This window comes from Aptenodytes forsteri, unplaced genomic scaffold (assembly GCF_000699145.1).
Source record: "Aptenodytes forsteri isolate BGI_AS27 unplaced genomic scaffold, ASM69914v1 Scaffold523, whole genome shotgun sequence".
Classification (NCBI taxonomy): domain Eukaryota; kingdom Metazoa; phylum Chordata; class Aves; order Sphenisciformes; family Spheniscidae; genus Aptenodytes; species Aptenodytes forsteri.
In genome coordinates this window covers 1,389,913-1,403,120 of record NW_008794159.1, presented here as the reverse complement: position 1 = coordinate 1,403,120, position 13,208 = coordinate 1,389,913, and the positions used below count along the sequence as shown (strand labels likewise).

The 13,208-nt window shown below is 41.0% G+C and overlaps 1 protein-coding gene across 1 annotated transcript in view; it reads right to left on the bottom strand.

Annotated features, from left to right (window-relative positions):
* Positions 1–1,510: 1,510 nt before the first annotated feature.
* PIK3R4 (phosphoinositide-3-kinase regulatory subunit 4) overlaps positions 1,511–13,208 on the bottom strand; it is a 28,037-nt gene continuing 16,339 nt past the window's right edge. The window contains exons 10-19 of the mRNA XM_009280490.1: positions 12,864–13,063; positions 11,173–11,383; positions 9,017–9,182; positions 8,078–8,242; positions 6,668–6,879; positions 6,259–6,390; positions 4,775–4,875; positions 3,618–3,706; positions 3,078–3,186; positions 1,511–2,141 (exon numbers count right to left, since the gene is read on the bottom strand). Coding sequence (XP_009278765.1) covers positions 1,971–2,141; positions 3,078–3,186; positions 3,618–3,706; positions 4,775–4,875; positions 6,259–6,390; positions 6,668–6,879; positions 8,078–8,242; positions 9,017–9,182; positions 11,173–11,383; positions 12,864–13,063 — 1,556 coding nt within the window. The 3' untranslated portion in view covers positions 1,511–1,970. The remainder of the gene's footprint in view (positions 2,142–3,077; positions 3,187–3,617; positions 3,707–4,774; positions 4,876–6,258; positions 6,391–6,667; positions 6,880–8,077; positions 8,243–9,016; positions 9,183–11,172; positions 11,384–12,863; positions 13,064–13,208) is intronic.

Genomic DNA, 13,208 nt, shown 5'->3' with positions numbered 1-13,208 from the left:
TAAAGGCTCAGCCAAAGCTCAGTTCCCTACAAGTGGCGCCATTGAAGTCATGCCGCAACATTACTATATACAGGCAAAAGCCACACTCAGACATACAGTTCACTGGTTATGAAGCTTCATTGCTTGCACCAGTTCATAACTTTTTGACGAGCACTAGAAAATACTTTGACATTGTAGAGGTAAGATTATAATGCAAATTCTTTTTATACTGTAGCCACCATACAAAACAGTCCTGTGTTTGATACTACTTAAAATACCTTATAAGCTTCATATGGTGTCAATGCATTACAATACCTAAAAATAAAACCCGTTCTACTTCTTTCATCAAACTATTCTGTCACAGGGCAAAACCATTAACCAACTGATGCAGCTGAAGTGGTGATTCCTTTCAGGTGCGTAAGGACCAGTTTAGAACTGCATGCCAAATGGATACCGGAGTAGTACAAACTTGACGTACCAGCCTTCTCCTTGCTACTCTGCAATACAAGTGGACTGAGAAAACCTATCTTATTCCTGAGTTCATACAAAATAAAGAGGCAAAATATTTAATCTCATATGCAGTATCGGCTCCTCTATACAAGCAAAGAAAAAACTTCGCATAGGCACAACAGAGAGAAGAAATCATGAGAAGGTCTGCACAGAAATGCCATGCTATTCTTGAGCTCACTTCCTCTGTTGAACATGTTAAACTTTAGTGCAGCCGGTAGAAGTTGCCCTCATTATCCAAGTAATGCAGTCCTAATGAAAAGCAGGTAGAGTCTCTAAAAGCAGTCATCCTCAGTCAAGCTTATTTTTCCAGTGAATTCTGAGGCTCTCCTTAAACGAGTCACATATTTCTTGCATTGTCTTTTCAGAGAACCCAATTCACACGTTAAGAGCATTCCCTGCTTCCAATAGACACCCTGCAGAGCAGTAGGCTTCCATTTTTTCCAGCCATGCTCAAAAAATTTATGTCAGAGTGGTACTGTTTGTTGTCAGTGACCTTCTGAGTCCATCCACGGAGAGGGGGTGAATCACCTGTTTTAGGGGTAAATAACCACCTGTCCCTGTAAAGCAGAACCTGGAAATGCAGGTAAAGAATGAGTTACCTCATAGGATGAAGCTTAAGACAGGGAGACTGAAAAGGATTTGGAAGTCTGAAAATCTGGATTAGCCAGTGGAAGAGCAGTGAGAAAGTTTACTGCCCCTGTCTGACCTCCAGAACTGCCTCTCACATGAACATTGCGTGATGAAAAAAAATGCTTCCTGTTGAAACCTTGTGTTTTGGCTATTTCTGATATCCATACTGAATGACAGAGAACACCATCCTGCTGGTGCTGTTCTGGGTTCCCAGGAGAGCAGAGCTTAGCGTTAGACTCAAGTCAAGAGCAAGCTGGATGCAAGGGACAAGTACAGTTGAGGATCTGACACAAGGTTAAGCTGATCTCAAACTACAATTAACAGCCCAGCTGAAACAACAGAATCACTGCAGAGGAACAACGGATATAAAGAGACCCAAGTACCAAACAGGGAAGCTCAAGTGGACTTTATTATAGTTATTAGAATGTACAGGGACATTAGTGCACTGGTTCTTACTGCATTCCTCAAATTCAACATAGGAGCAGTCAGACGCTGAAGTACTTGTACCAGCTCTTTCCTTTTTGCACATTCAGAATGTGTAATGTGGGACATCTTTAAATCATTTTCTGAAATATCCTTGAAGAACAATGTAGTCAAAACCAGGCTAAACGATTTCTTCATAGACTGCTTGGTATTTCAAGGAAATGCTATAAATACCAAACATCTTTAATAATAAAGAAGTTATTACGAAGTGCTAACAGGGTGGTAGGATACAGATAACCGATTTTATCATCGCCTTTGGAGTCTTTAAAGTCCATTCTATTCCATGATCTGGAAACAGTCCTTGAAAACTTCATTATAACACTATTTCTTTAATACAAATATTTACATACTATATATTAGTACAACTTTTATTTCCACACTTTAACGATTCCATCCCTCGATGCAGTTACTATAAATCCTTGCGTGGTCTGGAAAGTTGCGATATCTGTGATAATATCATGATGTCCAACGGGGAGAGACTCTGGACCCTTCCGAGGGGTCTCATCAGTGGGACCCAGTTTTTGCTTGTTTTGAATTTCCTGTACAAAGTGAGAAATATTATTTACAGAAAGGTAAGCATTTGCAAAGGGGAATTATCACACATACTAGGTTGTAAAAAGATCAAAAGACCTCTTCAAACAAACAAACCCAAAATCTCCCATCCTTTGATGGCTTTCTTAGGATTACTCCTCGGTTCATTTCTTTTCATCACACACAACTTAAGTCTTAATCTGAATTGACATTACGGCTCTCTGAGTAGGGAAAGAATGTTTTTTTCTCATATTTATTTCAATGACACTAACTACTAAGATTTGATAGTCCTATGGGGGGGGAAGCTACAGCGACACATACATCTTAGCTTCCCAAGGGTTTTATAAAACCTGTTTCAATAGCATAAATGTAATTAAGAATTTCACATGAAACACTCAAAAAAAAAAAAATCATAGTGCATTGGTAGACCCTCACTGACTGATCCCCCCCCCCCCCCCCAAGTGACCTTTGAAGTAGCATTCATTCAATTGCACTGAAACAAAACATTGTGCTATGCAACAACTAGCAACACTGCCCGTTCCAAAAGTCACTCTGAAGGATGTAATAAAAACTGCAGAGTTCTGCTACCATGTTATTTTGGTCCCAATACATCTCACAATGCCTTGCTAAGATCCTACACAAAAGACATTCCAAAGACTGATCAAAATCAAAAGTGTTAAGACACTAGACTTCAGTATCCCAAAAGAAACATGACTCTGGCTTCTGTATGTAAGTGTTATTTGGTAAGTCTAATTCTGTCAAAAACAACTGATTTTTTTCTTTTAAAATAACTTCTTCCTAACTGCCCGAAAATGCAATGCTGACACCATCCATAAAAGGTAAGAGTGAGAGAGTTATAATTAAATCCATCATGCAATTAATGTAACCCACGGCGCCATCCAAGAGGCAAGCAGAATAGGTGTCTATCAAACAAAGCAAAATACCTGAACCACCTCCGTGCCCTCAATTATCTTCCTGTAGTAGGAAACAGATGGGCAATTAGAACTTCCAGCAACAACATATGATCTCTCAGGGTAGGCTAGATCCCAAAACCTAAACACAAAGAAACAAAATCAAGTTGAGATTAAATTTTATCAGCTTAATACAGCTGTTTAAAAGCTGTCTTGCTTTTATGATGAAAATGAGTGGGCACAAATCCTATATGCTTTCTACGCTTAGTGGAAGACAGCGATGCAGAGAAATCAACATTCATATCAAGCTTACACATGAGTTATTGTTTTGTTTCATGCAGCCTATCAAGAACTTCACAGAAGGGTACACACTGTGTTTCAGAGGAGCACCGAGTTTTGCGCTACTTTTGCCGAGAACAATTCTCTCAGCTCACTGCTGCTTACTAATCAACACATCTTCAGCATTATTGTTTTGACTTCTTGGAGTTTACTTATGCAATGCTTGGCAAAATTTAGTACACCAGCAGGAGTGGAGGGGAAGGTGTCAAACAAAAATGTTGTTGGTTTTATTACCTTATTTTCATGTCTGAGCCTGCTGTCAGTAATATGGGATTACCAGATGCTGGACTACAGTATATTCCGTGGATGCTGTGAGAAGAAGGCTAGTAGGGAAAAGGGATATATAAAAATAAATTATCACCAATAGCTGTTGCCACGCTTCACAAAGGGAATGCATTCTTTACCACATTCATCCATCCATCCAATTTCCAAATGTTTCTGACAAATGCCAAGTTACTTTGTTAACAGGCCACATCTTAATATATTAAGGTAAATTGCTTCCTTTTATTCCTTATGTTTCACAGAGCGAGCAACAGATTTAACTCTGCATAATGCTTTTTCGGAATCTTGGAAATTACATTCTCAATGACGGCAAATGAGAAAGATTGTTTCTAACAGAATCAGGCAGGCAAATCATGCCGAAAAGCACATGGATGCTCAAATTTTTATGCTATGAAGGCCTTAAGGGACAGACATGTAACAGAAAACTAGCTTGAATCACGAGTTCCCTGTGTGCAAAGTGTGTGACCAAAATGAACTCAACCTGCAATCTTTGTAGCATGTACAAATTCAAGTTTAGGTAGATTCCAGCTCTACAATTACCATATTTATAGAAGCAGCTGTGGTTATTTTTGTGTATGTATTTGTGTTTTAAGAAAGATATCCCAGATTGCTCCTTCCCCAATTAACTCCTTGAAGAAGAGCAACTTCATGCTTTAAACTAGCAGTTAAGTGTAGTAGTGGCATTATATTACAGAAAGAATGTGCAAAAGAGCAGATGCTTACAGAATTATGCACTATCCCAGAAACAGCAAGTAAAAGTAAGTACAAGATGCCACACCATGAATTTTGGCTTTGCCATAATCTTTACAGGCTTGACCGGCTCACGGGTTTTCTAAGAACGTGACTGGACATAGCAAGCGAGTATTACAAGTACATTCTACAGATAGTGGAAGATACCAATGAAGATTCAGGTTACACTGCTGTTTTACACAGAGGATTTAATTTTGACAGCAAAACAATTATGGTGCCAAAATAAATCCCAGGGCAAGTTCCTGGTGCCAAACCGGCAAGGCCACAGAGACAGGTAACTGTACTGATGCACAGCGTGGAGTCTGAGGTTGTTCCAGCCCCAGCTACAGAACAGAAACAGGAAAAGAAAAAGACCAGACCTGCAGTTCTGAAAGAGGAGGTGCGCTGCTGGCCCACAAAGTGAAGCGTCGATCGCCAGTTTCCATATCCCACATGGAGACTTCATTATTGCCTTGAACAGCTACCGGAAAGATATTGCCAATGCAAAAAATATAAAACAGGTCGGTTGGCTCTCGCTACCTGTGTTCTACTGACATGATACAGAGGGTATGACATAGAGACACTCTCCACTTGCTCCCCGCAGCATTTGTGTTAGTCTTGCTTTAGCAGTAAAGCCATGCATGTGTTTTGTTGGTTTTACTGCTTAGAAGCTTCACTAGAGTTGAAGTGCCTCATTTAAGAGAGTTTAAACGAAACCAGCTTTAATCTCCAATCCTTTTAAAAAGGTATTAAAACCTCAGTTTCCTCCCTAGATAAATTCTCATCCTTCTTTGAGAAGGATGGGTAGTCTGTTCAGCATGGTCATCAGGGACCTCGGAGATTACTCCCGGGCAGGTAAGACAGCAATCCAAAGTTACAGAGTTCAGTAGCTACAATGATGTTCCACACCCCTGTTTAGTGTGGACAGGCAAAGAATTCTGTTTAAGGGGTTGTTTACATGCCTGGCAGCAACCTAGCAGGCAAGGACTTTTTAGTAATATTCCAAAGTGATGAACTTTGTCACTCATTTATTCTTTAGCAGGGAGGAAACAAACTAGAAAGCACAAAGAAGCTGGCTTTATTTGTATGTTTTTTCAAGAAATTTGTTTTATCTCCCAGGGTGGCTAATAATTAAAATAAGAAGTGAAGCCTACGAAGCACGTAAAATATGAAACTCAAATTACTCTCATTTTACAGCAACTTTATCAATTTTGTTATTGTCGGATTAGTTTAAGCTACTTGTCCATTTCAGAATGTGTTCCTGACGCAAACACTTAAAAGTATATGATGGTGCTACATGCAGTGAGGATGAAGCAGCTGTGATCATACCAGATGAAGAATCTTGGGAGATTTTCAGAAGCTCTAACCCATGGCACAGCTGGCTTAGATTCAAGTGGGAATTGGAATGGGACAACCTTTCAGTCTCTGCTCTACAGAGGCACTGAAGGCAGTGGCAGAATTCCCATCAACTTCAACATATGTCACAATTTTGGGTTTTGTTTTTTATAACATTTTGTCCTTAAAAAGCGATGTGGTAGACAGCACACAGGGAGGGACCCTCATGAGAGTTGTAATGCTCAGAAGAGGAGAATTGTAAAGGCTGTCTGTCGTTTTCATAATGGCTTAACGCTACTTGCCACTGCTGTCCCCCCCCCGCCTTTTTAATTTTAAAAAAACAGGAAAAGCAGTGTCAGAACACAAGTATGAACCTCCCCTTTTTCCTCTGCCCAAGCAAAGCACAAGAAAAACTACAAGGAAGAAAAAAAAAAACCCAACTCCCCCTCGAGCTTGAAACAGAAGCTGAAAAAGAAGCTGCTTTATCACAACCTCTGGCAACTGTGAGGTATTTTAAGACATCTTTTACCTGCAATTACCCAGGACTGATAGACAGGATGCATGAGCAGGCGTCTGATTCGGGCCTTGGAAGGATGAGAATGGCTGGAGATAGGTAACTGAAACCTCATGTCCCAGCATGCCATGGTACCATTGCTCGTTCCTGGTGAGAGAAAGCTTCCTATAGTCAGAGGGATAAATATACGGGCTTTTGCCCATATCCTTGTGCTCTGTTCCTAGGGACATGGACTTCAGCCTCAAGTACTTAGAGGGCAGAATACTTCCCACAAATAGATCAGGAGATATTTCTCTCCTCTTGTTTGAGAAAAGCATATTCTAGTCAAATCAGATCAAGCAAAAGCTTGAGCTATAGTTATTGTAAAAGAAAACCAGAAGGAGGCGGGGAGAGAGAGAGAAGCTAACAAGAAATACAGGCTTACCAATACACAGCCAGCATTGGTGTATATCCACAGCAAACGAAGTTATGAGGCCTAACTTCAAATCATGTTTCAGTGTCCAAGCGTTGCTGCTAGATCGCAAATCCCATCCAACCAGAGATCCATTAACTGTACCGTAAGCCAGTACTGACTGGGCTCCTGAATTGAAGTGATGCATATCTACCACACAGCCATCATCCTTCAGATCTAAGGACCTGGGTTAAAAGGATAAACTAATTTAGAAACCGGTATGACTCCCTCCAAGTTTAAGACTCCTTCCAATAGCTAATGCTGAGCAGCATTTTCCTCTTCATGTCACTTCTCAAGGCATCTGCCAGAAACAACTTTCCGATTTCAGTACAACAGATGTTTATGCTCTCTCCAATCTCTCTGCCGATGGGACCTGCAAGCCTTCTACAGGCTAGTAAAATGCTGTCAGCAGCTCTTTGCAAACATAAACACAGCTCTGTGCGCTGGGTCTCTCGGTGTGTTTGATATTTCTCTCCCATCCAGGCTCCATGTTTATCAGATATTCATCTACCCAGAGTTTACAGGGAGGAACGCCCCTCTCCATGTTACACTGCCAGCACTGTCATCAATCACTGACTGTGCGTGCAAATGGACACCTTCTTCAGGCACAAATGCAGTGTATACCAAAAGGGAAAATCCGGTTTGTAGTTTCCATCTCCATTAGATTCGGCTTATTTCATTTCTGAACTTAATCCCAAATAAGACAGGACATTTGAGACAGATACCTTACTTTTACTTTGGACACAAAAGAGGTCTTTGAGATGGTTGCTAGGTTTGCTGGGGCCTCGACATGTCCCTCGCTCAAGCTGGAAGATTAAGCTGTTGAATCAGTGCCAAATATTCAAAAACTGCTCATACGGAGAGAGGTAAGAAAGAGCTAAACCATCCCCAAAGACTCCCCTAAATAGTATCCCATCCCCCATATCTTTGCCACCTTACTCACATTAAAATCCTGGGAGAAAAAATTTGCAGGCCTGAGGCCAAACCACATGTTGTACATTTGTAAACGTTTATCTAATGTCCTGTAAAAGAATCTCCAAAATTACTTTATAAGTATTAACATCGTAACAGAGGAGGTAAGAAACTACAAATGCCAGTGCATAAATAAAAGAATTGAGAACTATTTAGACTGACTGATTGTTTCAAGCTCAGAACGAGTCCAGTGACATGGGAGGCACCAATAACCTACAGCTATCAATCCTCAGCCCTGCACGGTCGCCTTTCAACCCTTCTTTATGAAGCAGGATAAGATCATGGATTACAGCCTTCCAGTACAGCCTGGGCTCAGCCAGCAGGAAGCCTGGAGCAAATCAAGGGATCTAACCGAGGGCTATACTAACAGCTTGAGCTCTGCGATGAGATTTAACTGCTCTAAGTACATACCTGCTTTGTATTGGATGAATTTTAGGAGATTTAGGGAGCTTTGAAGCTTCAATACCAAGAAGCTGGATGGCGCCATTATCCGAAGCTATAGCCAAGTAATGCGAGCCTTGGCAGAATGTAAGTGTCTTTACATGTCCTCCAATCCGAGAGTACGTCAAAATTGATCTAAACAGCAGGGGGGGGGAAGGAAATTTTTTGTGGCATGTCAAAAAAAAAATTATTTCTCTCAAACACCTACTTAAAACCAATGACCCTTGAGAGAGAGCTCTCAAAATAACATTTTCTGAGTGTTCCAAAATCAGAAAGCAACATAGCCTAAGTTGCCTCTGCAAACTTAACTCCTCATCTTTGAGCCTCTAGGTCATGACAGTCTCACATTTGTCTACCAGTAAAATAAAAGTCTAACCTAGATCTGTAGCAAAGTAGCATACTGTAGTTACTGTTATTTAACTGACACTGCAGTCCACTACATCTTTTTCAAGTATTTAGAGACAGACATCCTCTTCTCCCAAATATACCTCTCTCACAGAGACGGTCAGCCCCGTACCACCCATGTTTCAACCAGCAGTACAGCTTTCCTACATCAAATATCAGTGGATGAGACAGTTAAGCATAAAGCTAATTTGTTCCAAAACCCTCAGATGGCTTTAAGCAGCAGCACCAGAATATATTTATGGCTGCATAGAAATGAAATCAAAAAGCCTGTAATTACTACAACTGCGAAGCAGTCCCTTTGCATTTGCTAGCAATTTTTTTTCTTTCATTAACTAATTGAAACAGCAATCTAATATTTTATAGTTGCATGCAAAGAGGAACACCAGTATATCTCATTATTGAAATCTCCAGCACGCCCACAAGTGATTCATATTTTGCTCCCTGCTCTAATTTATTTTGCACTCTAAAACAGCAGCCCCAAAATCCTGAGAGTTTTAAATCTACCTGGTTGTAGTGGTTTTTCCTTCCATTTTCTGGCTGTTCCAGATTTTCACTGTGCCATCGTTTGAGCAAGTGGCAAAAATGGAGTGTTCATCAGAGACCCGAATGCGGTTCACCGCAGACTTGTGTTCATGAAGGTGAGCTACCAACAACCCTTTGGGGCGCCATCCTGCAGGGAAAAACAAAACCATGAAGATTGGTGTTGATTTCATAACTTAATAGGAACATGAAAATCCCCCTGATCCCATCCACCAACAGCTATATTGGGATATGCAAAAGCTTCTGCAAAGCACAGAAGGCACTGAAAACACAGCTAACGCATTTTAAATATTAAAGGCAAAAGCCTATTTGCTCAATTCTAAACTAAACCCTATTGGCAGATCTGGGTAAGACTTTTCTTTTAGACGGGTTCCATGTACATTCAGTGAAGTTACAAAGAGCCCTTCTTCGTAGACTTTGTAGAGATACTAGTGCACAGTTCTCCTGCTATCAGCCTATGCAGATTCCTGTGCTGCAAATGGCAATCCCGTAAATGCCCACAATGCACATAATGAGCAACGCATTTGACAGACTTAAGTTCCCGGATTGTCTGTAGGGTGCCTGAAGTGACAGGCTCAGTGTTGCACTACATGCTATGTTGCCAGTCTTATGTACCTAATGAAATGAAATAACAGCTCTTCTAAATCCCATAGAAAATTTATTCCAGAACTTTGAAAATAAATTGAGGCGTTGAGCTGGCACGCAATAACTCTTGCCAAGAAATTGCCAACATTTGTGCGATGTTTCCTCCTCTGAAATAAATAACGCAGAAGTATCTGGCTGCACTTCTAACACACATCTACTATAGTGAAGGATTAACAGCAGATGAAGATCATGAAGAACAGACCACAGCAAGTTTCAGAATAAGACACAAACTTTAAATATGAACATTTTTCTGGCACTCGCTCACTTGCGTGGCAGAGCAGGTCAGCTGCTTGTATTGGGACACGTTATTTCATAGGTTGTTCTGTAAAACTCTCTTCAGAAGACAAACACACGGCTTAGCCAAGCTCAGTCAAGGTTAGCTACCTTCAAATGCTATCTGCTTGGACCATTTTCCTCATGATTTCCTACTACTTCTCTTAAATTGACATGGTAACTGTATGTGCCCAGGTGTGTGCATTTATGCTAGATTTACCAAACGACTTTAGCATCACTATGTTGAAAACCGCAAGCCTAGCTGGTACAGATTCTGTTCCCAACATCTGGAGTTTAAGCACATGAACTGCCATTAGTAGAGGACAGTCAGGAATCTCCATATGGGATACCCAGCAACCAGAGGATGGAGTGGAGAACAACTCCATCTGCTCTCAAGCAGAAAACACTGAGAACTAATCTGGGTAAACCCCAATCTCAATTTGGAGCTTCAAAATTTAAGTTGGGGCCATAGGAAGATGACTGCGATTTAAAACCACACGTTTTCTCCCAGCGTGGCTACCGGAGCCCTAATTAGCAAAACCTGGGTGTCGCTCCTTTCTGGTAACGAAAAGGTAACAAGAGCTAAAAACGCGCCTCCTTCCCCTCTGAAAGCAACAGTGTAGTATGGGAAGACACATCTTCTCTTTGTGGCTGGGCGCTATGTCGCTGTCACCACTGCTGGTGGGGACAGGCTCCTTTGTAAACAAGTGCAGCTCAAACAACCCACCCCAGTATGGGTGCCAGTGGGTAAGAAAACCTGGCCAAGAGGTTACAACACTCACAGGATGGCTGAAAATCTGGAGCCACCCCAGGCAAAATACATTTCTCATCTCCCAACACAGTGCTTCCCCCCTTGCCCAAACCAAGCTACAGGCTGTTACAGGATGGCAAGTTATCTGCCGTATACCCGGTTACAAACAACCCACTTCAGAAAACTCACTGGAACAAAGTGCACAACCTGGACTTCAGACCAGTGGTTTGGGTCCGTTACTGCAAAGGTAAAGATCTCTGCACCAGATCCTCTTTCATAGGTCATGCATGAATTTTGCCAAATAGGTGTTCTGCATAGTAGGCACATTTCCTAAACTAATAATTTCCTCTTTTCCTCATCTTTTGCATTTTTTCCTTGAGATGATGATGTTTTGACTCAAATTATATTTTTTTTTTTTTTGGTATAACCACCTCAGTGGCCTGTGATTTACCTGGAGGTGGGGGCTTGCTCTCCCACTCAGCATTCTCCATCATCTGTTTGGCAAGTCTCTCTGCATTACACTGTTCTCGCTTCTGCTGGATCAGCTGCTGAAGTTCAGTTTTGCAAGTGGTGATGCGTAACTGGTGTGCAGATGGGGACGCTGTACTGCTCAGTACCTGTATGGTCGGTTTCCTGGGTTGAACAACGGTTCCATCAGATGGCTGTAAGAGATAAGCGCTTAAAAATATATGCCTTACATTCTACACACAGATAAATCCTGCTCTTAAGATTACTGGGTCACACTGAAGAAAAGTGGAAAAATCTTTGTTATTGAATCAAACTGGTGTGCAGATGGGGACGCTGTACTGCTCAGTACCTGTATGGTCGGTTTCCTGGGTTGAACAACGGTTCCATCAGATGGCTGTAAGAGATAAGCGCTTAAAAATATATGCCTTACATTCTACACACAGATAAATCCTGCTCTTAAGATTACTGGGTCACACTGAAGAAAAGTGGAAAAATCTTTGTTATTGAATCAATTAGCAAATGAATTAGCATTAAAAAAAATTTCATGCTTGCATGAAAACAATTAAAAAGTGAAAATTCTGCTGAAGTTCAGTTTTGCAAGTGGTGATGCGTAACTGGTGTGCAGATGGGGACGCTGTACTGCTCAGTACCTGTATGGTCGGTTTCCTGGGTTGAACAACGGTTCCATCAGATGGCTGTAAGAGATAAGCGCTTAAAAATATATGCCTTACATTCTACACACAGATAAATCCTGCTCTTAAGATTACTGGGTCACACTGAAGAAAAGTGGAAAAATCTTTGTTATTGAATCAATTAGCAAATGAATTAGCATTAAAAAAAATTTCATGCTTGCATGAAAACAATTAAAAATAGTGAAAATTATTATTTATAGAAAAACTTAACCATTCACTTATTCTACCCTGTTTGCCTAGTTCGTTCCGTATTCTATTTGTAGAAACTGTAATGTACCATGCACACCGCTTAATGTGATTATTACAGAAGCAGTTATTGCTCTCAAGACTGACAGAATTACAGGTTAGCTCTCGAACGATTATTTGTTTATAATGGGCTTTAAAAATAAAAGCATGAAGTGTTTCCCTCTTAGTTCAGAGTGGACACTCATTTAAAGCTAGCAGAAGTTAATCTCCAACTAGAAACAGACTAGAAAGAAGTGTTCGGTCTCAAGAGATGCCTCTGCAGCCTGCAGGGCTCCCAGCCCATCCTTCTGTAGCCAGTACTAAATATTAGAGGTATAGGATGTCTAAATGCAGCTATGATGTGATACACCAGTTCCAAGTTAAAATCACGACATCTCTTCTCTTCCTCACAACACGTATCAGGGCACGCAATTTGAGGAAAAGTCTTCCCCACCAGAACAGCTTGCCTAATAATTGGCTAATCCACAAAGCCCCATCTCTTCATGCAAAGCATCTATTTGTTAGTGAAGCTCTTCTGTTCAAGGGACTAAACTTACTTCCACCCTCTCTCAATCCCTATTTTAAAAATAAGAACTTGAAAGTCAGCTACTCTGCTGGAGAAGATGCCAGGGAATAGCACCAGTGTAAAATAACCTTCAAACAAAACAAGAACGCCACATCCCTATAGTCCCACTTGGCTTTAAAACAATTGAATCATTTCAGTTTAAGATGCAAAGATAGTATTTTTCAGCAATACCTGTGGGGAGGATGACAAAGTGGCACAAATGCCAGCTGAGGACTCTGAACGAAGTGGTTTCCCAGCCTGGATGGCTTCAGGATCAGTAGTTTGCCCATGTCCTTTGGGTATTGGCTGGGAGACGTTAGTTGGTTCCAGGGACCCAAACATGCTTTTCCATTCTTCATTTACATTTGAATCTTGCTTTACATGTTTTCTAGCTATAAGCAATCGGGAGGGAGGAGGGGAGGGAGAGAAAAAAAAAACAAAACCCATAATCATGGCAACATTCACTCAGGCTGGTCATTACTTTCAGACTACATGCGAGTCCAATGTTTACATGCCAATTTATTATTTATATAGTTA